Source organism: Orbicella faveolata, unplaced genomic scaffold, assembly GCF_042242905.1.
Source record: "Orbicella faveolata isolate gen_17 unplaced genomic scaffold, um_ofav_v1 contig_2, whole genome shotgun sequence".
Classification (NCBI taxonomy): Eukaryota; Metazoa; Cnidaria; class Anthozoa; order Scleractinia; family Merulinidae; genus Orbicella; species Orbicella faveolata.
The window spans coordinates 3,364,755-3,385,917 of NW_028301547.1; the positions used below are offsets into that span (position 1 = coordinate 3,364,755).

The 21,163-nt window shown below is 39.8% G+C and overlaps 3 protein-coding genes across 4 annotated transcripts; 1 reads left to right on the forward strand and 2 right to left on the reverse strand.

The window, feature by feature from the left end:
* Positions 1–449: 449 nt before the first annotated feature.
* Positions 450–3,982, reverse strand: LOC110058312 (uncharacterized). The gene has a single exon (XM_020764944.2). It carries the CDS (start codon positions 3,758–3,760, stop codon positions 1,721–1,723), a length of 2,040 nt encoding a protein of 679 aa, XP_020620603.2. The 5' UTR covers positions 3,761–3,982; the 3' UTR covers positions 450–1,720.
* On the forward strand, positions 3,981–10,018 carry LOC110058313 (putative serine incorporator). 2 transcript variants are annotated; one of them, XM_089288839.1, is made up of 3 exons: positions 3,981–4,123; positions 7,174–7,365; positions 7,832–10,018. In XM_089288839.1, the coding sequence occupies exons 1-3, from the start codon at positions 4,057–4,059 to the stop codon at positions 8,062–8,064; spliced, it is 492 nt and encodes a 163-aa protein (XP_089144965.1). In that variant the 5' UTR covers positions 3,981–4,056; the 3' UTR covers positions 8,065–10,018. The 2 variants fall into 2 exon arrangements, with proteins under 2 accessions (XP_089144965.1, XP_020620604.2); XM_020764945.2 differs by lacking the exons at positions 7,174–7,365; positions 7,832–10,018 and adding an exon at positions 5,316–7,167 and having other exon boundaries at positions 3,999–4,123.
* On the reverse strand, positions 9,857–20,625 carry LOC110058250 (sodium-coupled monocarboxylate transporter 1-like). The gene is made up of 15 exons (XM_020764864.2): positions 20,498–20,625; positions 19,433–19,834; positions 16,565–16,630; positions 16,256–16,307; positions 15,877–15,944; positions 14,809–14,963; positions 14,591–14,731; positions 13,905–14,123; positions 13,281–13,393; positions 13,107–13,177; positions 12,635–12,721; positions 11,861–12,051; positions 11,641–11,741; positions 11,279–11,463; positions 9,857–10,805 (listed from the first exon to the last, which is right to left on the reverse strand). Exons 2-15 carry the CDS (start codon positions 19,760–19,762, stop codon positions 10,758–10,760), a joined length of 1,827 nt encoding a protein of 608 aa, XP_020620523.1. The 5' UTR covers positions 19,763–19,834; positions 20,498–20,625; the 3' UTR covers positions 9,857–10,757.
* Between the last annotated feature and the right edge of the window lie 538 nt (positions 20,626–21,163).

Here is a 21,163-nt window from a genome sequence, read left to right on the forward strand (position 1 = left end):
AACGAATACTGTAAACAGAAACTTGTTAAAAATCCCATCTAAGATCATCTAATGGGAGGCAACATGACGAATTGTTCATGCTATCTTCTGATTGGAGACTATGGATCGGAATTTCCACAGATATACAAATGAGGATTTACAAAAACTGTACTTAAACTGACAATTTCCACACATTTGTTTTATGGCAAGAGTACATAGTTAATCAGAAGCTTCAGAAGTTGAATATTCTCTTTTTGGGTGGGTCTCGTACCCAGGCCCTTACAGGGATTTTATGCTGAGAAGAAACAGGACAAGGGTACAAAGTATTACATGTTCCAGACAAACAGAAAACTTCAGCGCAGACATTTAGACTGAAGTGGTGCCATGTGCAAGGCAGGACCGGGGGCAGGAATTTCTGCTTCACAAGAAATTATGTTTGGATTTCTGTTTGCTAAGTAAACACAAGTAGATTTGTTTAAGCTTGAATAACGGATGTTTAATAGAGCTCTGTATAAAAGTTTCCCCGTTATGACAAACATTTCAGTTGGAAACCATTGAAATATTAATAAAGAATGTTAGCTTTAGCCAGACATGATGAGGGTGTGAAGGCGATTAAAAAAAATAGCAAAAAACTGCTACTGTAAGCTACTAACTGTAACCTATATATGAGCTTAGCCTAGCAATGAAATGGTCTCCTCTGCTAAAGATATAGTAAATAATTACTTCAAATAGTAAAAAAAAAAACAGTTAAAAATTCTTATTTTTTACAGTAAGGACACTCCAACCACAAGCAATTGACATTTTTTTTGTAATTTTTTTTTTGATGACCATAGAATAAAGGCTCTTTATATAATGTATAATATTAGCATCTTTAAAGTGAAAAAACACTTAATACTCTTGTTAAAAGGAAAAGCCCAAGTTCTATGGTCACTTAAACAATGTACAAACAAATAAAAAGTGTTCACAGTTCAAGTGTCCTCACTATAAGTTTTGTTACATGTATGTAAAAAATTTTAACTGCTATACAAACTGATGCTTTTAATATCTGTTTACTTCTGAAATGCACTCTTGACAGGGTTGTAAAACAAAGTTAACATATTCCTAGGATTTCTCTTCTTCCCACCCTCTCGGGGAACAAGGCTGGACAAATAATACCTCCAACCCACATTTATAACTTTTTTTTTACCTATATTTAAATTTATAATTAAATTGATAAAATATTGTTCAATAAGGCATTCAAAATCTTTTAAACGTTTCTATTTTGTGGCAGCTTTTCTGACCAATGTATTGTCTATGGCTAGTCCTCCCAGGATGGTGCCAAGGAGTCCTATCAGGTTGCCTTGCCGATTTAAATTCTTGGGTGGAAGAACTGCACTGTGAGAGCAAAATGTCTTGCCCAAAAACACAATATTATTAGTGACTCTGGCCAGCATGTCAGTTGGACTGGCCAATAGGCTGACTGTTATGCCAGTGAGTCTCTGACTGCTTAGCAGCTGGTATTGAAGTAAAAATTAAAGTGAAAGGGCAGAGGGGGTAGAAAAGAAGGCTTATTATTGTGAGAAAATAAAGGATATATTTATATAGATGAACATCAATGTATTATTTGATCATGCATAGGGTTTAATATTTTTAGATGGTTGAGATGTTTGCAGAAGATAATTGTAACTGATTTGCACCTCCCTTCCCTTTTTTGTTGTGCATAACTCCCCCCTTTCCCTCCGGGATAGGAAGGAGAATTCAGTTACTTGACAGATTGAGCTGGCTGCATGGTGGGTGGGTCAACATCACTTCCATAGTCAAAGTAGTTCTCTCTCACAGTTGATTTTGCATCATGTTTAACATCTACACCAGCCTCTGTGTCGATTTCTTCTTCTTGTTCAGGGTCACTGTCACACAAACCAAGTACATCAAGGTCTGCTGCAATCTTTTTAGCTTGATCTTTTGTCAAATATGCACTACCCGGTCTTGCATGTGCAGTAGGAGGCTGAGCAGTAGCTGGCCTTGCAGAGGGAGATCTTGCAGACATAGGCCTAGCAGATGTAGGCCTTGACAACTTGGGTTCCTTGAAAGAAGAATCACCTCCTGCTGATAATGACAGAGTAGATGAATCTACAGTTTGTTGGCTGGATTTGTCAACATTTGTGCCCAAACCTTTGCTGGATTCCTTAAGCTTCTTTATCTCTGAATCAAGAATATCTTTAACCTTTTCAATTGATGGCTTTGGTTCATTATATTTTTCGTCAACTTCTTCACATACATGAATTTTTGGCTTTTCGGAAGATTGAACCTCAACATTTGCATCCTTCGGTTCACCACTGTTTTTTGTGTGTTGGTGACAAAAGCCACTGGCAGTTCTGTCAGTACCATGACTTTCTCGACAGTCGCAGCCTTGTGGTTCAGGTCTGGGTTTTTTGCTTAATACCCATCGGTATGGATTGCTTCTCTTTACTGTAGAGGTATCTGACTTGGCAGGGACTGGTGAGCGAGAGACATTCTTCAGACCTGTATCAACCTGTTTTCTTGGCGACATGATTTTTTCCACTCTTTTCTTCCCAAGCTCTTTAATAACAGCTTGCAGATGTGAATCTATCAAGTCTCGTTTCTTTTGTATCATTCTGTCTTTGTCTGCATCACGTTTAACTCTCAACCATTGATCATAACTCAGTGATTGCATTCTTTTAGTTGCGCCCTTGTCAGATGCACTAGCTATTGCTTGTGCGGTGGGATTTTTTAATGATCTTTCTCTTGATGTCTTTGGTCTCTTCATGGATGTTGTTGAGTGGGAGGGTGACCCAGTTTCTGTACGATCAACAGCAGTCTTTGGTCGACGTTTGACACGATTTGCTGTGTTTTCTGAGGTGTTTGAATCAACTTTGGAATTAGGTGAGGACATAGGTGGGCTAGTCATTGGGATTGCACCATTCGCAGAAATGCTTCTATCGTTAGTATGATCATTACTGCCTAGGTGACCAGAGGAAGGCTTCCTATACTTAAAACTCCTTACAACCCTGTACTCAGGAGGTGGTGGTGGGGAAAGACCACCCCTCTGTGAGGTGGAACCTTCTTGTTCAGGTGTAACCCTAGTGCGGCTCTTTCTCCAAGCCATTCTTGCCTCCTTATGTTTCCTTTTTAACCAGTCTCCAACCTTCTCCCTGGATTCTATGGCCCTTTCTGCTTGAATTCGAGCTTCTTCCTCGAGGGCGGCCCTTTTAGCTCGCTTCTCCTTTCGTTCTAGCTTTTTCTGCTTGCGAGCGACAATGGCCTTTTTATGAAGCCAAGCTTGTAAGACTGGGTTATCAGTTTCTTTCAGCTGGTGCTCTGATCTGAAATTTTTCTTTGTACCATCAGAATTTTTCACTTTGTTAAGTATGTGATCAGTTTCAGTGTCATGATGTACAACATTGTCTTTCTTTACCTCTCTAGAAACCGATTTGTTTTGCTTCCGTTTCTTTTTCAGTGTTGTGGATTTCTTATTGTTCTCTCCGTCTTCATCACTTATCCATTCTGTTTCCTCGGGAAGTGAAAATAGAGGAAACGATGACAGCCTTGTTTGACAACTTTTATTCCTACATGTTTTCTTAAACAACACTGGGTATTTGCCAACAGGGCCAGCACTGACTTTTTCTTTTTTCTCGGTTTCTGTCTGAGCACTACCGTCACTCTGTGTAGACGCTTCTGTTGTGAATTTCTTTCCATCGTTCTCCTTGTCGCTGGCTGAAGAGTCTTCAAGAATTTCCTTCAAGAATTGAAATTTCTCCTTTTTCTTTGATTTCGGCATCATGGCAAATCTTGGTCGTGTGAATGGATTCTTCACAGTTCTAAAAGCTTGCAGTATGTAGCTGAGTAGCAGCTAGTTCCAAATCTTTCTTCTCACAACTCATCTCTCAAACTTGCGAGTCTTCTGTGATGCGCTGGTTGAATACAAATACCACTCAAAACATGGCGACCAACAGTTGCACGGTCGTTATGGAAACGAACTGAAAGAGTCCTGGGGACAAGTTAGTTTTGTTCAAGATGGCGGGAAAGTAGTGCTGCTTGTAGCGAGGGAGATGTCTTCCTTTTCAAGATTTTCGCTGAATGGAAGAGTCTGCGGGTAAATCAGAGGAACCTCTTTACTTACTCGTCGATGGTATCCGATACGAAGGTTTGTGCAGTGTAATTTTGTTGACATGTGACTAGAATCATTGTCTTTCTTACTTCTGCTCGCTGTAAATGTTGATGAGATCTTCTAAGTCGAACGTAACACGTGGTTTTGAATAATTTAAGACTTGCGGTCTAATTAAAGGGAAAGTTTGATAACGAGATAAGTTCATGTATTGTAGTTCTATATAAGGCGTGGATGTACAACTTGAAGAGATTGGTATTAAAAAAGTAACATCTTTCAATCTCTTGTTTTATAAAGATTCGAATAGCATTCAATTCGAAAGTCGGAGGGGTCAGCTCCCCAGCTATAATAGCCTGATCGACGCATTTGAAATTATATGGGGTTTCCTTACGTCGTTGAAATGTATATTCAAGTGTTCTATTTTCCTTTTAGTTAATGTAAAACACCTAAAATTATTGAAGCTCAGCTTTATAGGACAAACGAACATATGATCGGTTTAATTCAGGTTGATCAGAGTTATGTGCATGATTTGTTGACTACATTTTAAGTGAGGGACTATCTTCCCGGAAATGCCAGTTTGTCAACAAGCCATCTTACCTCCATGGAGGCCTTTAGATGCATGTTGGGGAACTTTCAGAAGAGCTCAGGGGGAGGAAGTGGGGCTCGCATTTTTTAGTGTCCTATTTTTGTTTGTTTTGAATGAAATGAACATCACGTTGCTAGTTTGATTTCTTTAATTTAGACTGTGGATTTATTTCATGTCCTACAAGCAGTTGTTTGCGCACTTCCTGAAAGTCCAAAATTGCTTTATTCGCCTACTTCTCCTATTCTGGTCCAATAGGTCATAAGTGGGTTTGTTACAGATTTTGGGGCATCATGTTCTGTACACCACATTAGCAATTTTATTGATAGGGTGAAAGAGAGTTTTGTTTGCCTTGTAATGTAATAATTGCATTTCATTCATACAGCACAAGTATTTTTAAAATAAACTTGCTGTGATTGGCAGTATCAGTTAGTACAGCACCTGTCACCAGTGTGTTTCTTGTATAGAATAACAGGTACCTGTCAAAAACAATCTTAAACCACCAAACTTGAAAATTTAGAAAAGCTCCAAGGGTATTTTAAAGTATTTTTTCATTCCTGCCATTTGATTAATCCAAGTGTGAACTACTTGTATCAACATCAAAATGTCAGACACATATTGTGTTTGACTGCATGGATCTCATTTCAGAGAATCCACAGAGTGCGCGAAACAGCCTTGGGGTGCTTGTTTGTTACCCTTTGATGTCTGTCATGTTGGTCACTGCAAGAAATGCCTCATCATACAGCACAGCTCTGTGGGAATCATTGATTGCAATAACAATGGCTTGTAAACAAGTACTGATTGAAGTCTGTAGAGATTGTTGAAGAAACCTTTCAACTCCAGAACTTTATTTTAAGATCTTGACATTTGATCAGATGTTCTGAAATTGCCACTAATACATGTTTCATGGTTGGAATTGTCACTAAAAATTATTGTACACAGTAGGACACTTTTTGTGGAGAGTTAATGGTTACAGGATGGCCCTTTGTGATATTCAGACTGTGAAACCAAAACATGGAAGACTTATTTACATTGCATTTATTTTGTTTGGCGTCTTAATATCGATGTTGACATTTTTACCTACCCTCCGAAGGTTCTTTGTGGTGCATTCACACTACTGTAGCAGGAATACAAGCCAAGGAAAATGTGATATTCTGGTTGGACACATTCTGCTTTACAGAATTTATATCGGAATGATATTGTTCTTTCTTATTCTGGCCATAATTGACTGCCAGCTCACAGTGTTTACAACTTTCAGCCTCTGGCTTGAGAATGGCTTCTGGTTTATCAAGTTCCACCTGTTTTGTTTGAGCATCCTGTTGTCACTGCTCATTCCTGAAGGACATCTAAGCAATGCCCTAATGCATCTGGGTTGGATTGGAAGTTTTATTGTCATGGTTATTCAGCTTGTTTTAATCATCGATCTGGCAAAAACTTTAAATGCTTATTGGGTGGAGAGAATGGAACTGTCGACGAGGCCAAATGCGTGGTATTTCTCCATGCTTCTTTTAACATCTCTGCTATACACATTGTCAGTGGTGCTTGTTGTTTATTTTTATGCAACGTATACTTTTTCAAAAGACTGCTACACAAACTTAATTTTTATCACAGCAATTGTTCTGTTGTGTGTTGTAGCCTCACTCCTCTCCATTCATCCCAAAGTCAGAGAAACTGGACTACTGCAGGCTGGGATTGTCACATCATATTCTGTTTATTTTGCATGGGCGTGCATGTTACATTATCCATATTCTGCCTGCAATCCAACATGGAACTTATTAGCAGTGACAGAATTTAATTTTCATTTGCAATTCAACATGATCTTTGATCTCTTTGTGACATTTGCATTGCTGGTGTATGGTGTTGTTCGAGTGCCATCAGTGCAACATCTCTTAGCCAGTATAAGCCTTGTGGACTGTTGTATGTTTCAGTCGCAAGAGGAGAACAACCTTGAAAGTCCCGCTGAAGATAATGAAAGGCCACTGGTGGTCTCGACCTTTTTAATTTTTTATCTCTTTCTTATTCTGATATGTCTTCACCTTTTAATGACAATAAGCAACTTTTACACCCCTGAGGGTATTGTAGGTACTGAAGATGAAGTAGTTGAATCTGAATATAAACTTATAGACATGGATGATTATGTGAAGTCGTTAAGTCAGTGGGTTGCATCTTGCCTCAGGATGATTGTCTGTGTTGTGTTTCTTCTCATGTATATGTGGACAATTCTTGCCCCTGTCATTTTACCGCATTAAAAAAATGATAATTCAGACATATGCCATAATGGAAAACAATGCTCGATAGGACGTTATGAAATATCTAGGATTCTCATGCATATCTGGTAGCATGTAAGAGCGGTCAAAGTGCGAGACTTGAAATCCAGAAGATACAGGTTGAAGTCCCATTCTGACTGCTCGCTGGAGTTCTTTCATAGCAGACCTGAATTCAACTCATGTTTGTAAATGGTCAACTTGTTTGCCTCAAAATTGTTTTTAATGTTCCTTGCTGATAGATCTTACAGAGCTTGCAAGTGATGTTTCATTGAACAGTGTCGAGGAGGTACCACGGTATTCATCAGGGATCCTTGGCAAAAGGAAGTCCAGAAGACGTACAGGGAGACTGGTTACAGTAAACAACCAGAAAATTGCGCTGTTGAAATTCAAAGGAACAGTGTATGCTGTTGATGAACTGTGTCCACATATGGGTGAGTAGTGCGTATGATGTCCTCACAACATGACCACGATGAATTCACTGTGCACCTCCACTGATGCAGCTCTTTTGAAAACATTACTGCAAACTGACTTGTGTAGATTGGGCAAGGTTGGATCACATGAACCAGTCCAGAGGAAGCGGTCTGGCTTTGTACATGTAGGTTGGTCCTCTGGTAAAGTTGTTAGTTTTTTGCTTCATTAGTGGACAAGTGGAACAATTACAAAAGCTACATATTAATCAACTACTTGAAGTTGATAAAGATAACCACTGTACTGAGCTTTTGATGTTAGTGATGTTTTGAGCATTAGCCCCTTTTCTGTACGCCATAACGTATAGCAAAGCAGTTTTTGGGCTGTCACCCTTAGCTTTCTGTCAATAGGTATAAATGATTGAACCCAAATGACAATTAACAGGACTGCAATTTCATGTACTGTGAGAAAAATTATATTTCTTTGCAGGTGGTCCTCTTCATCTTGGTGATATTGAAGAGCTTGGGCAGGCAAGGCTACCATGTATCGTGTGTCCCTGGCACAGCTGGAAGTACTGTTTACAAACTGGACGCTTAAAATTTCCACCTAAGAAGAATATAACAGTCACTACTTATCCAGTACGAGTTACAGCAAAGGGAGAAATATACCTTGGTTTCAAGTCTTTGTCGACTGACTATTTTAATGCTGGAATGGAATTCTGAAAAGCTGAATAACATTAGTGTTCTAATTACATTTGTGGCTATGTGCAGGGTATTCAAAACTGAGGGCAACAGGAAGTTTTTACATGTTCAGGTCCAGTGTAGTTTACAGTGTTGTTTGAAATGTTCAGGATTAATGTCTTATCAGATGGAATCTACATGTACAATAGCCTTACTCCATTCTTTAAAGAGACAGTAGTCATGTTTCATTGAATGGACATGAAAGATATGGGACACATGATATAATCGAGTGTATAATATAGAGAGCCTGGGTGTGGTTTGGCTAAAAGTTGAGAGTTGGTCAACATTTTAAAAGTTATGTCAGCTCAGAAATGATGCAATTTTTTTTTAAGAAAGCCAAGGTCCAAGATCTTTAGAATTTATTGATGCACCTGTGGATAAGAAATCCCAGGGGGGCATCCCATATGAAATGGTGGGGGATGATCATCATCTTGCTTAGGGGTATACTGTAAATCAAGGAGAGTGTTGATGATAAAATGCTACTGTTTTTAGGTGTCAAAGTATCTTTTAGGGTGCACTCAAAGAAATAATATTAATTAAAAAGAGGTGCTCTTATTTCCACTTAAAGGCTCAAATTTTGCCATTTTGCCCTCTCGAGTCTGGTCCACTAGTGTGGCTCCTTTCCTGAGCAGCAGCTGGTAATCAAGCCTATTCCATTTTAAGTGGTATCTTTTAGCCATGCCAAGATTGGTCTCTTTTAGAGGTTTAATTCAAACTTTGCAACAAGCATCCCCAACCTCTGCATATGGGAGTTCCCCTCCCTCCTCGGGCGAGAAATACGCTGGAATTTCAACTGACGGCTGGGAAATCACCCAAACTGTAACTAATAACATCACCTCATCAAGACTGTCTAGTTAACAACATGCTCAAATCATGTCTACATCTCTCAGACATGCCACAGAACGACCTTTGATCTTTGCTAGAAAGTCAGTAGGGTAATGTGGTTGTGCTATTAGTGTCGTAAACTTGACTGAGCACGTGGTTCATGCCAGAGGTGTTGCTATGCACCTGGATGTATTCGTGTACGTAATGAGATGTGCTGTCCAATTTGGAAATAATTGGATGTAAACAATTTGGAAGACTGACAAAATTGGACTAGGTCACAGGCTGAGTTCAATTTGGTAGTCAGAGAAATTTCTTTGAATTCAATTATTTACAGATTGGACTAAGGTGTATAGTCCTTTGTTCTGTGCATAATTATTATATTGTGCACAGAATTGTTTAATTTGTATACTACATGTGTGTAAGGCCCCATCCACACTACGCCGGAGAAATTTGAAAATGCAATAATCTGTTATTTTGGATTTGTGTTTGAGGGAAACTCAGGCCATTGTAGCCTGGCAGGGAAATCACATGATTTGTGATGTCATTGTTTTTGTAAAGCTCTGTTTTCAACATGTTCTCTGTCCACACTTGAACACAAAGCCAGCGATAATCAAATTCTTCTTGTTTGAAGAGCCTTTACGAAAAGCTCTGTTTTTGTGATGGATTGGTGTGGGTCTAGCCGTAGAAATAAAGCTGTGTTTACAAAGTTCTTTGGTGTAGTGTGGACAGGGCACAAATTAAGAATTAATTTGGACGGTTTGTAAAATTAACAAATAATTGTGCTCTTGTGTGTACGGGATTTTGGGCTGACAATATAATTATTGTGGAAACATGTTGACAAGATAAATTCTGTAGATCAGAGCTCTTGAGTTAATCAGACTGTTGGCAAGGCAACTGTTTGGAAAATCGTGTAGGTCCTCTCACTAAATAGTTCAATTAACACAAGTACTTTGTAACTCATGCTTATTATGAACGTTAGATAGAAATCTAGAATGTTTCACATTCATAATCTCCCCTATCTCCAGGCCATATGTGAGCGAAAACAAAACTGATATACCAACTGTAAATAAATAACGTTTGCAAAAAATATATTAAACTAAAAGTGTTCCAAGTCCTCTTGTTGTGGAATTTAAAGTGTCACCCACACAAGGGATTCACCATGAAAACTGTGTGCAAGAATAGAATGTTTTTTTTTTTTTTGTTACCAACAAACCAGACTCGTACCTAGTCGCTATTTACGTGTTGCGGGGGGGGGGGGAGAGAAGATTGGATACTAGGGTGGATTAAGGCACGAAGGGTGCTATGGGAAGGGTCAAAGGAAACTTTTCCCAACTCTTCCCAGAACTCCCTGCATGCTCCACTTGATCCAGACTGCTTTCTCTTTGAATCAATCCAATCTGCCCTGTAAATAGGGACTGGGTATGAGTCTGCCAACTGACATACTTGGTTTTCTCTATCATCTTACTTTGAGTGAAAGTTATTTTTCCATGCGAGACATCTGACCACAATTCTAGTTAAATACTTTCTATCAAAACTTTATCTACAATAGTAATCGAGAACGTCTGTAGAAGGTAACCATGCATGTAGATAGTTCTTGCATCTCTTTTGGAGTCGAGAAACTCTTGCATTTATCCCAAGCGTTGTTTCACACAAGTTTCGGTGATCTTAATGGGATAGCTATCAGCATGCGACGAAGGCTAAAGCAACCTAAAGCAACCTTTGAAGTGATTCTTGCGTTTTTGGGAATTCCTGGTAAGGTGATTTGACTCGATAACGTGGTGACTTTTTTGAATCGATTTAACCTTTGCCTTTGCTAGCGTGGTTATCTTTAAGATCTTTTTTGTTCTTTTTCAAGCACAACTTGTTCGCCAGGATTCGCTTGTCCCTGTTCTTGGTAACTGAAAATGAAAACAGATAATGAATACACGGACAAATAAATGCCGCAAAACTAAAGCATGGTTATCTCATCGGACCAATCACAACAGGCAGAAATATATAATGGAATGAGCCAATCAGAACTGGAAGAAAAAAAACCGTGCCAAGCATGTGTAAAGCGCGGGAAAACTTGGGACCGACGCCAAACGAGAGGAAACGTGAGTGGGAAATCATGACACCTATGTCAAACACGGGAAAAAGTAACTAGTGTATAGTGCGAAGGAAACACGAGACCGCCCAGCAAAATGTAGCTAGTGTACAGCGCGGGAAAACATGAGACCGATGCCAAGTGTGGGAAAACCCGCAAAAAGCAGCATGCCTGTTTCGATTGGTTAAAACCAATAACCAATTAGGGAGCTAAGAAAAGAGTTCAACGCTTTGATTTTTCTAACTTACAGACGAAAATTCTAAAAAGCTTTCAGAAGTAGCCGTTTACCTGATCTGCAGACCCCGTCCGCTTTCTCTCCCCAAGCTGTACCCAGTCCTCTTTGTCGTCTGACTGAGGGAGGCCTGTACTCGAATTCCATCTTTCGCGTTGGCTTGGTAACCAGCTTAAGAGCCATAACTTGAGTGGAAATACGAGTTTAGGATCTACGCCTGCTTTCTTTTCGTCTTCGGTTTCTGTTGAGAGAAACTTAAAACTCAAGGTGCCATCCACAGAATTATATTTTCAAAAATTTGCTCATGTTTCTGGGATAACACGACATCAGACTACATCATAATGCCATGGTATTAATCCCAATATTTCACTCCTCCTTTGATATCAATTTGCCATGCCAACATCATGGTATCACTCACCTAGCAACAGACTTGTCAATGTGCCTATCACCATGGTGACTGCCCAACCAATAGCGCAGTACCACAAATACGACGTACTGTAGAATGTGGCCAGTGGATTACTGTAAGAAACGTGGCATAATATCGCGTTAAAAAACGCGTTAACGCGTTAAACGTTAAAAAAAAGTAAGTCAATAACTGAATTATTCACCTCAGTTTAAGCTCAAATATTTTGACTTACACATGATGATGCGTGATGGGATAATGTATTCCAGTGTCGTTGTTCATAGCTGCCTGGGTCTTGTTGAATACGTCAGAGGAGCACCCTGAAATGCACACAGGGCCCCGGTAATCATTTGGCGGGTAGAGCTGGGCACCAGTGAAAAGCCACACTGTCATAGCCAGACCGCTGGCTACTCCAAGGTATGCGCCCTATAGGGGGAGTGAAAATTGTCAATGTTTTAATGATTAAAAAATATTTATGCCAGTAGTTTTCAAAAGACTACAAAAGTAAAAATGACCTTTAAGGCATGTATAATGTATAGTATAACAATCCAGGTGCGGACCTAGGATAAACGGCGACCGATTTCCGAAACAATGAGCGTCGAAGTTGCAAGCTTCTAGAGGGGTCCGAGGCCGTGGTCCGCAGTATCAGTTTTGGATTTAAACTCCCTAAAGTCCCCTTTCCTGGGTTTCTGAGTCATTATGCAAAATCTGACCGATAATGCCGTAAAACGGTGGAAACCGGTATGGATCCCGGCCTGCGATCATGATTCATAGCGGAGGCATGCAGCCCATGAGAGCTTCGTTCCCCTACCGAGCAAGTCAGAGCATTCTGACCGCGCGTAAATTAGGGTGAGAGCAAAAGAAATCGGAGTGGGGCTGGTATAGTTTTCGCACATGATTGACCGGCTGAGAACATTTCTTTATTATGATTAGCAGAGATACGTGACGAGACTGGAAAGTTAAGGTATAAAAAGCATTTTCAGAAAAAAAAAAATTAATAGATATTCACCTTGCTGTTAGCTCGTGGAATCAGCAGCCCAAGCATGAAGATGCCGAGTAACGGACCGCCCGTAACATACAGCAAACCAGAGAACACCTAAAAAAAAAATATATAAACAGTGACGATGGAGACGTGCTTTTAAATGAGAAGTACTTACGTAGACAAACATAGACTGAATGACTGTGAGGCGGTGGGAGGCTCATTTTCGTCTGCAGAGCCTTTTGTACTTTTTTTCAGCGGTGTATCGTCTAATAGGAGCTCTGGTTAACGAGAATGATGTGAATGATATACCCAGTCCTCGTTCTCAGGCCTCCCTTGTCGCTGAGGGAGGCAAAGGAGAGAGAACCTTGGAACGAGGTTGGATGTACCCAATATCAGCGTCTCCTCTAACTTGTGGTCGCGGACTAAGGGTAACGTGGGGTCTGAGAGCAAGACCTCTTTACAAATCAACTGAACATCCATAAAAGGAACCTTGACTCACCTGCAATACTACGTCACCCGCCTGATGAAGAGCGACCGCGCCTCCGATCACCACACAGCCTATTAACACAGCTGGAAGACATACATTAAGAAAGTGAGTTTACAGATTAACATCACGACTTCTTTCACGCTAGAAACACGACTTCAGTGTAACAATAACGAAACAATAACTAACTTAACAGTTTGCAGCTTTTCGCGGAATCGAAGTCATCCATCTTTCGTGACATCTTCTTGAGAAAATCTTCTAAAATGACCAGGCACAGAGAGTTCAGTCCGGATGAAATGAAGCTGCGAAACAAAGATCTTGATTGGTCAGAAGCTTTGGAAATGTTAGGAAGAAAATTAAGTTAAAGTAACAGTTTTAAAACAAAGAGAATTTAATCCTCTATAACGCTGTTTGAACTTAGTTTGAATTTCATGCCTCCCAAACTAGTTTGGCAAGCCGACATGTCTAAAACGGTAAAAATCAGTTAACTCTTACGTAATAAGAGCTACGCTCTTGGAAAACTGTTCGCTTCTCGGAACAGATAATGTCCGCGGACAAATATCCGAGCACATTTTCGTGCCAAATGGAGACTAATGATCATTTTATTTATTTATTTTTTTATCACAATCTATGGTAAAAAGGCCAAAGGATAATCTGTAAGGGAGTCCTAAACCCCATATAAAAACAGATCACCTATGAACTAATATAAATACACAAAAAAAATAATAAATTTGAAGAATACATTATGATATGAAAGGAAAAAAAGTACTAAATACTTAAAAATCACTGCCATTAAGTTTATTTATACGATACCTCAATGATCCGGCAAATATGCAGGCGCTCATGAATCCCGGCATCCCTTTCAGGTGATGAAGTTTATCTGTGACGTAATACAGCAGCACCTGACCGTTGCGTTGAATTTCTCCCGCTGTCAGGGGATCGCAGTTGGCGTACACAGCGTACATGACGAGACCGTTCACACACGCTAAGCCAGTCATAACTATCAACACTGGTACACTTATCCATACAGCCCTGAGGGGTTAAATCAGTTATACAGTTACATTTACGAGTGGTGTGAGAACTGTTTTGTCTTAAGTGTCGTAGAACTAAACTAAGGTAACCGCAAAGCCAAACACTTAATGTCAGATTGTATAGTCAACCAGTTACAGCTTGGAGCTGAAGATGTTTCTGTCGCGAAGCGCGAGAAAAATTTAAACTTGTGACAAGAGCCGGGAAATGTGTAACTGGTGAGAAGCGAGGGTAAACATCGGCCGGTGGCAAGCGCAGGAAAACACGTAGCCAGTAAATCTAAGGCTGGAAGAACATGGAAATCCCCGCTTTGGCCAGTGCGCGAAAAAAACGTAGGCGCCAGAAAGGGCGGGAAAATCTGTAACCACCGGCAAGCGCGGAAAAACATTAACGGTGACAAGCGTGAAATGAGGAGGGCTCACGATTTTTTCCCTTCTTTGTTTCAATCAGAGGATTTTCCGAGAGCTCACCTTCTAGCCAGGTTGACATACTTGATGGAGATATACCGCTGGACAGCTGTCTGGCTGACCGTCCACACAGGCATGGTCGTTATGGCTCCTCCGATGGAAAGAGTCCAGAAGGTGTCCCGGACTGTGGGATTCGGATTGAAGCTATGAAAGGGGATACACAAGGTATGTAGTCAAAAAATTATTCAGCAACAAGGAATTAAAATCTTCTCATTACTCACTTGAACACTGTCATCCGCTCTCGTTTTTTATTCACTTCAATCACTTGTCCAAAGCCCCCTGCGGTGTCGATACCCATAATGCACAGCGTGATGAGTCCCGTCAGCATGAGAATGAGGTGAAATGCGTTAGTCCATACGACAGCCTTAAGACCTCCCTGTCATTAAAAATAAACAACAGAAAATCAGCAAGTGCAAGCGAACAAAACTGTTATCAATTACACCCGAGAAAGGACAGGAAAAATGCAAGAAGAGACTTAAATGTGAACGTGATTCGAATCTATTCGCACCAGTCCCTTACTATGCCAGTATAAATAAGAGCATCTCATTTCAGCCCAATTCGTGTAAGAATCCTATGGCTGTTAGCAGCGTCAACATGTTGTCTCTCTTTCTCGCTTGCTCCTAAACGCTAACGCGCTTCTCATTTCTTCTTCCTCCATTTCCCTATCCTTTCACACTTCCAACTCGCTCCAGCTAGCGCGGTAACATTTCTCGATCTCTTATTCTGCGAGTGTGAAAGGGACTCTAGCGACTAGTATGCTTCTATTTCCTTGAGGATAAATAAATGATTGATTGATTGGATCCTGTGCTATCTTTGCTATTGAGCCAAAAGGCCACTGGGAGTTGGTTTTATAATTGTTAGTCATATTTGATTAATACGAAGAACAGTCGGTTTCCACAGCTAATTCGCCAGGTTAACGAAAAGTTTGCCCTGTATCCTGCATGTGATCAGTCGCGTTACCATCACGTGTTCTTGGCCAGATTTAGAAAAATAAATCAAGCGTGTCTATAGCCACGCGTCTAATAAAGCCGGAACTGTATAAATAGCTAAATGATGACTTTGTATTCGATCGTGGCTGGCTTATTCCTCAGACTGTCTGTAACGCGACTGCATGAGTTTAAGAAAAAAAATAACACAGAGAAGATTAGTTGGTCTTATCTGGCTTATGGTGTCTGATCACATCGATCTTAGCCTATAGTCTAGACGTTTTCTTATGCATACATCAAATAAACTTTTGTTTTAAGTGGATGTGAAAAACACACTACGAAAGAAAGGTTAGACAAACTTACCAGCGCGGCGTAAAGAGTACAGACGATTCCAGTGGATACAATACCGACTGCTAAAGGAACACCAGCAACTAATGATGGAGAGAGGAAGAACAACAGTTCAATAAATCATGAGACGACATCATCGCAGGTCACTAATTGCTGAATAAGCCACGCGTTTGTTTTCGTTAGCCGCAAATCGCATTTGTGGGTTTTTTTTTTTAAGTTTTTCTTTATGTTTTTTTTTTTTAACTTGTCATCAGAAACCAAAAAACTGGCCAAGGTCAATAAATGTTAAGGTTATTATAGCTCTTTTTACACGAAGTATTTCCCAAGTCTAAATTATAAAGAAATCGTGTATTGACAAATTTGCCTTAAATCTTACACCCAGTTGGTATCTTACCTGTATTAATGGCATGTGATGGGATGTAAAGGACGAGGCATAGGTAAAGAATCTAAGCGAAAAAAAAACAAAACAAAACAAAACAAAACAAAAGAAATTCAAGATATCAATACGTGCTCTTTCAAGTATCAAGAACTGCGCGTATTTCGCCTTTTTCCGATTGTCGAAGTTATCGTCCGTCCTTAGTGAAACAAATCGCAATTCGTGCGAAATATTTCCCGCTTGGCTTTACCCGTGCAGATTAGTCTCGTCAGAGAATGAAAAAGGTTTTGTCACAAAACAAATAAAAACTCACACAGCAATACTTACATAAGTTACAGTGAAGAGGAGTGATCCAATGTATCGGACGCCGACGGAAAACCTCGCCTCCAGATACTGAAGAGAAGAAACAAACGTTTACAGTTATGTTTTCTAGTTTGTTCATATACCTGTGATTTTAGTATTTTGCTCCCGAGTTTCCTTTGGATGAAGCGACATGGAGAATAACCACCCCCCCCTGATCTCCCTGGATAGGATGCTAGTCTATCCCCGGTCACCCCCCCCCCCCCAAACTTTTGCAGACGGCCTCCGATAACAATTTAGTAGAGCCTTTAAACATCTTTAGAGTAAAGTGTCTTGCCAACAAGGAAACAACAAGGAAAACGGGTTGTTGCCGCTAGAAGCATTGTCAGCAAATAATTTTACCACGCCTCTCACAACGTGAAACTGAGGGACATTGCGGGATAAAGTTCAGTCTGGATTTATAAAAATCAACAACCACTTTATAACTGCAAAGTAAGCATGGCGGAAATTGTCTGGCTACACCCTCAATACAGCAGGAAATGATGTTTTTAAGTGCTTAATATAGCTGATAATGATGCAATTGGAAGGGAAAGTAACAGACATGATTAGAAGACAAAAGAAATGAAATAATTAGGTATTTGGTACAACGTGTATTTGATAAAGTACGCTGAACAGCTCGAGTATCGTTCTGTTATCGAATTGAAACTTCTGAACGTGTTAGCCCTAATAAAAATGATTGGGTAGCATTTTATTCCAACCTTGTTCAATGTTTACTCTGATTCCGGCTTCTTGATTAAATTTCTTTTTTTTTCTTTGCGGTCGTCTTTAGCATTGCCTAGGTTTGCATTCAATTTGGGGACTTATTCGTTTGTGACCTTCACCCAAATATTGTGAATATCCACACGTGCAGCGAACCACGGCGCTTAGAAGAGGTATTTGCGCAATAAAAGAAGTTGCGCAATAAAAGAAGGAAGTTATTAAAAAAACATTTATGGTGAAACTCTAGTTTCGATAGGTATCCTCCTACGAAGATATCCTTTTGGTCTTGGTCACGCAATCTTTCCTCCCACAAAAACCGGTTCTGCTCACGAGCCAAAGAGTTTTTGCCTCGGGGGCTTGTTAGAATTCCTCTTCTGCGGAATTTAACTCCATAAAAGGGTGAAAAATAAAACGTGCGTATATGTTAGAAGGTAGTAATAACATATTTTTTTCAAGATTCCTCTCTTAACACTCCACAAACAAAGCCACATGCTTCCAATGATGAGATAAGGGATGAGCCCAAATCAAAAATATCGGAGGCCCGATACCGAGCATAAGAGGTAATCTGTTATGACAGTCTGAAGATTGTAGATAAACAATTTTGACTTTTGTATGAGTCATTGAATCGTTAGCTTATTTATTATAGACACAATTATGCATAAGTCACAGTTGAACCCTACTATCTCGAACTCTCAAGGGAAACACACACACACACACACACACACACACACACACACACACACACACACACACACACACACACACACACAAATAGTTCCAGATAAAGAGGAATCGAGATGGCCGGTAGCAACAGCTTTAAAACGCGTTATCATGCGGATATGATTTATTGAGCTCGAGATAACGGGCAGTTCAAGATAACCAAGTTCAAGATGAAGACGTTCGACAATGCACATAAATAAACTTTCTTTTGGTATAGAATACTGGACAACATTCTCCAAAAAAAGAACAGAAAGAAAGAAAACGAAACTACAGTTCATGCTAACAAAAGCATGATATTCGATTGATGTAAAAATTTAGAAAGTGGTCAGAAAGAGAAACTGTCTTGTTTTCGCATTCTTCGCAGCATACTGCAAGAATTGCTGAAGCATTCTTAGCTTACTCTTTCTTCGAGTGCTTTTCGATTCATGCCTGAAGAAAGACTTGCAAAGAGCTCAAGTTTTCAATCATTAACAGAAACGAGACATCAGGGATGCGTAAAAATATTGAAGATCCGATACCAGGATTCATTATAAAAGAGGTAAAAAACGTTCTCTGGTAAAATTGTTTAAAGTTGTGAGCTTTCAACAGCCAGTCTGCTGTCTTCGACGGACAAAAATGAAATGATAAAATAGACCTAAACGTTTTTGAATACAACAAGCGAATGGCATATATTAAATAGAATACGTGTGAAAGAATGTGAGAATGCCAAAAGTGTAAAATTAGTGTTTGTTTAAAAGAATGTTATATTGTCCCGCCAGGGGGCACGAATTGTCGTCGGCCTCGACCGTTTTCGCTGTGTGCCAGGATTCCAGCGTCTTTCTAATGCGGCTGTTGCCTTTGTCAATTATCTCAGCATTAGGGATGCGAGTGCAAAAAAAAAAAAAAAATATCACTCCACCTGGTGTCACGATGCAAACACATGCTCACATTTTACATGAGCACGTGAAAAGGATGACCGAACTTTGGGTTCATCAGTTTCGTTATCGAAAGCAAGTCTGCAGTGTACGTGGGCAATAATTTCTGAAATTTCCAATATTCGTCACTGGGTAACGTTTTTTTTTTTCAACCATGAGCACGTGACCACCAATCGACCAATAAAGGCACGCGCTGGATTCAACCTTTTAAAACATCTGATATGTAGAAGGCACATGTCAACCTTATGACATTGGACATGACAACTGTAATTTTGCGAACAGTGCATATTTCTTTGCTCGGAAACTAATGTTTTTGTTTTCGTTTTAAGCTAGAAAAGATGCTTACATTTAGACCAAACAAAGAAAATTTCGGGTTAAGTTCCCTGACTGTAGTCATGAAATTTTCTAAGAGCTCGGCACTAGCATTAAAGGACGTGTTGTTATTAATCAAGTCTAAACAAAAAAATTTAGACGAAACACAATAAAGAAAAACGCAACTTACCTCGTTTACTGAAGTAATCTTTACTCGATGGAACATGGGAATAAAGATAACATGTGCAATAGCTGCCACAATCCAGTAGGAGAACAACGCAAAAATAATATACTGTACACCATATGTGAACACTTCAGCAGTCGCGCCGAGCAAGAGAACCGATGAGAAATAACTAGCTACAAGTGACAGCGCTATCAGCCAGCTCCTCTGGTTCTTATCAGCCAGGAGAAATTCGGTTGTGGTTTTCTGTCTTCCTCCTTGGCAGGCAAAATAGAATCCAGCGGTGATTGGAATTAAAAGAGAGAGAACGAAGACCGCGTAATCCTCGGTGAACTTCATGGCTGGATTCCAGGGTCAGATTGAAAAATCAATATACTGAATGCAGATAACAGAACGTCTTACTTGTTTATCCTAACGAATACAAGACCAACGTAAGTGTTTTGACCTTGGTATTCACCAGTACGTAGCCTGCTTTTAAAAAGCGATGTGCTACGGAAAATTATTGCATGGTCGGTTGATCCGTACAGCTTGAAAACTGGAAAAACGTGAAGTAACAGCGGAGTCCTTTGTAAGTGACTAAGCGCACATCCGACAGTTACATAACTTGAAATTAATAGAACTGCCCGCGGGTAAAACACCGGAATATAACACAGAGCTGTGGTCTGTGGACTGCAAATATTCTAGAACAATAGCTATTAGCCTGCCAAAACTTAACTGTAGACACACAACGTTGTTAACACGATGCCCTTTGTGTGCCCGTCAAAGCCTTACTCATTAGTTGATTGTTTCGTGATCTTTTGACGTGTCGATTGTTGCGTTTGGAATGAATAGACTACAGCTCTGGCTTGTGGCCAGCATTGATATTTCAGACGTTCCAAAATAAATACCTCACGCCCTCACTGGCGCCAGATGTGATACATAGCGCCTTTTTGTCATTTGACAAGCACGCGATATTAACATGTCACGTCACTCACTTTCTAGTATTTTCAATTTCAGGAATCAGTGTTACCAGAAAACAAGAGAAATAGAAAGAAATATTTTGGCAAAATTGCTTTAACGAATTTTTCTCTTTACCTTGTTGAGTTGACAGTAGAGTTGATAAGCTCGATCACTCTAATGACTCTGTCGAAAACCCTTCTCTCTAGCTCGATAGAAGTAATAATGATTCCTGCTTTCGATGCATATCTTAATTGCCTCAAAAGTGAAACTTGTTGGAGCACTTTCTAAATATATACAAATTTTTCTTATGCTGAGGTTATCGCCCTGCCTTCATTCTAGTAGGTTACTTTCTACTGTTGCCTGCGTCAGTTCCTGACAAGCGGAGGAAAAGATTAGCCCTCGCGCACTTGAACTGACTTTCCGGCTAAGTACTCCTCAAGTTAATGGCTCACAAACCACCTCAATCTTTTCTAATCTTAATTAGCCTTGTTTCTTTGAATTGTTAATTTATATTACGTGTTTTTTCTACTACAGTATAATTCTGAAGATTCCGGCTTTCTTTTAAGGCGGGGGTTAACATGAAGGCCATATTTTTGCTGGGTATTATGGTTTGAATGCAAATATCTCGTTCACGTTTCAAGCAGTGAAAAATCTCTCTGCTCATTTCACATAGCTACGTTTTGGGCTGTTTTGTAAATTTTTTGGTGAATTTTGGGTATATTTGGGAATAAATAGTTTTTCTCAAAGGATTAGTAAAATGTATGGAAATAGGAAATTTTGAAGATTTGATGTTGTTTTAAA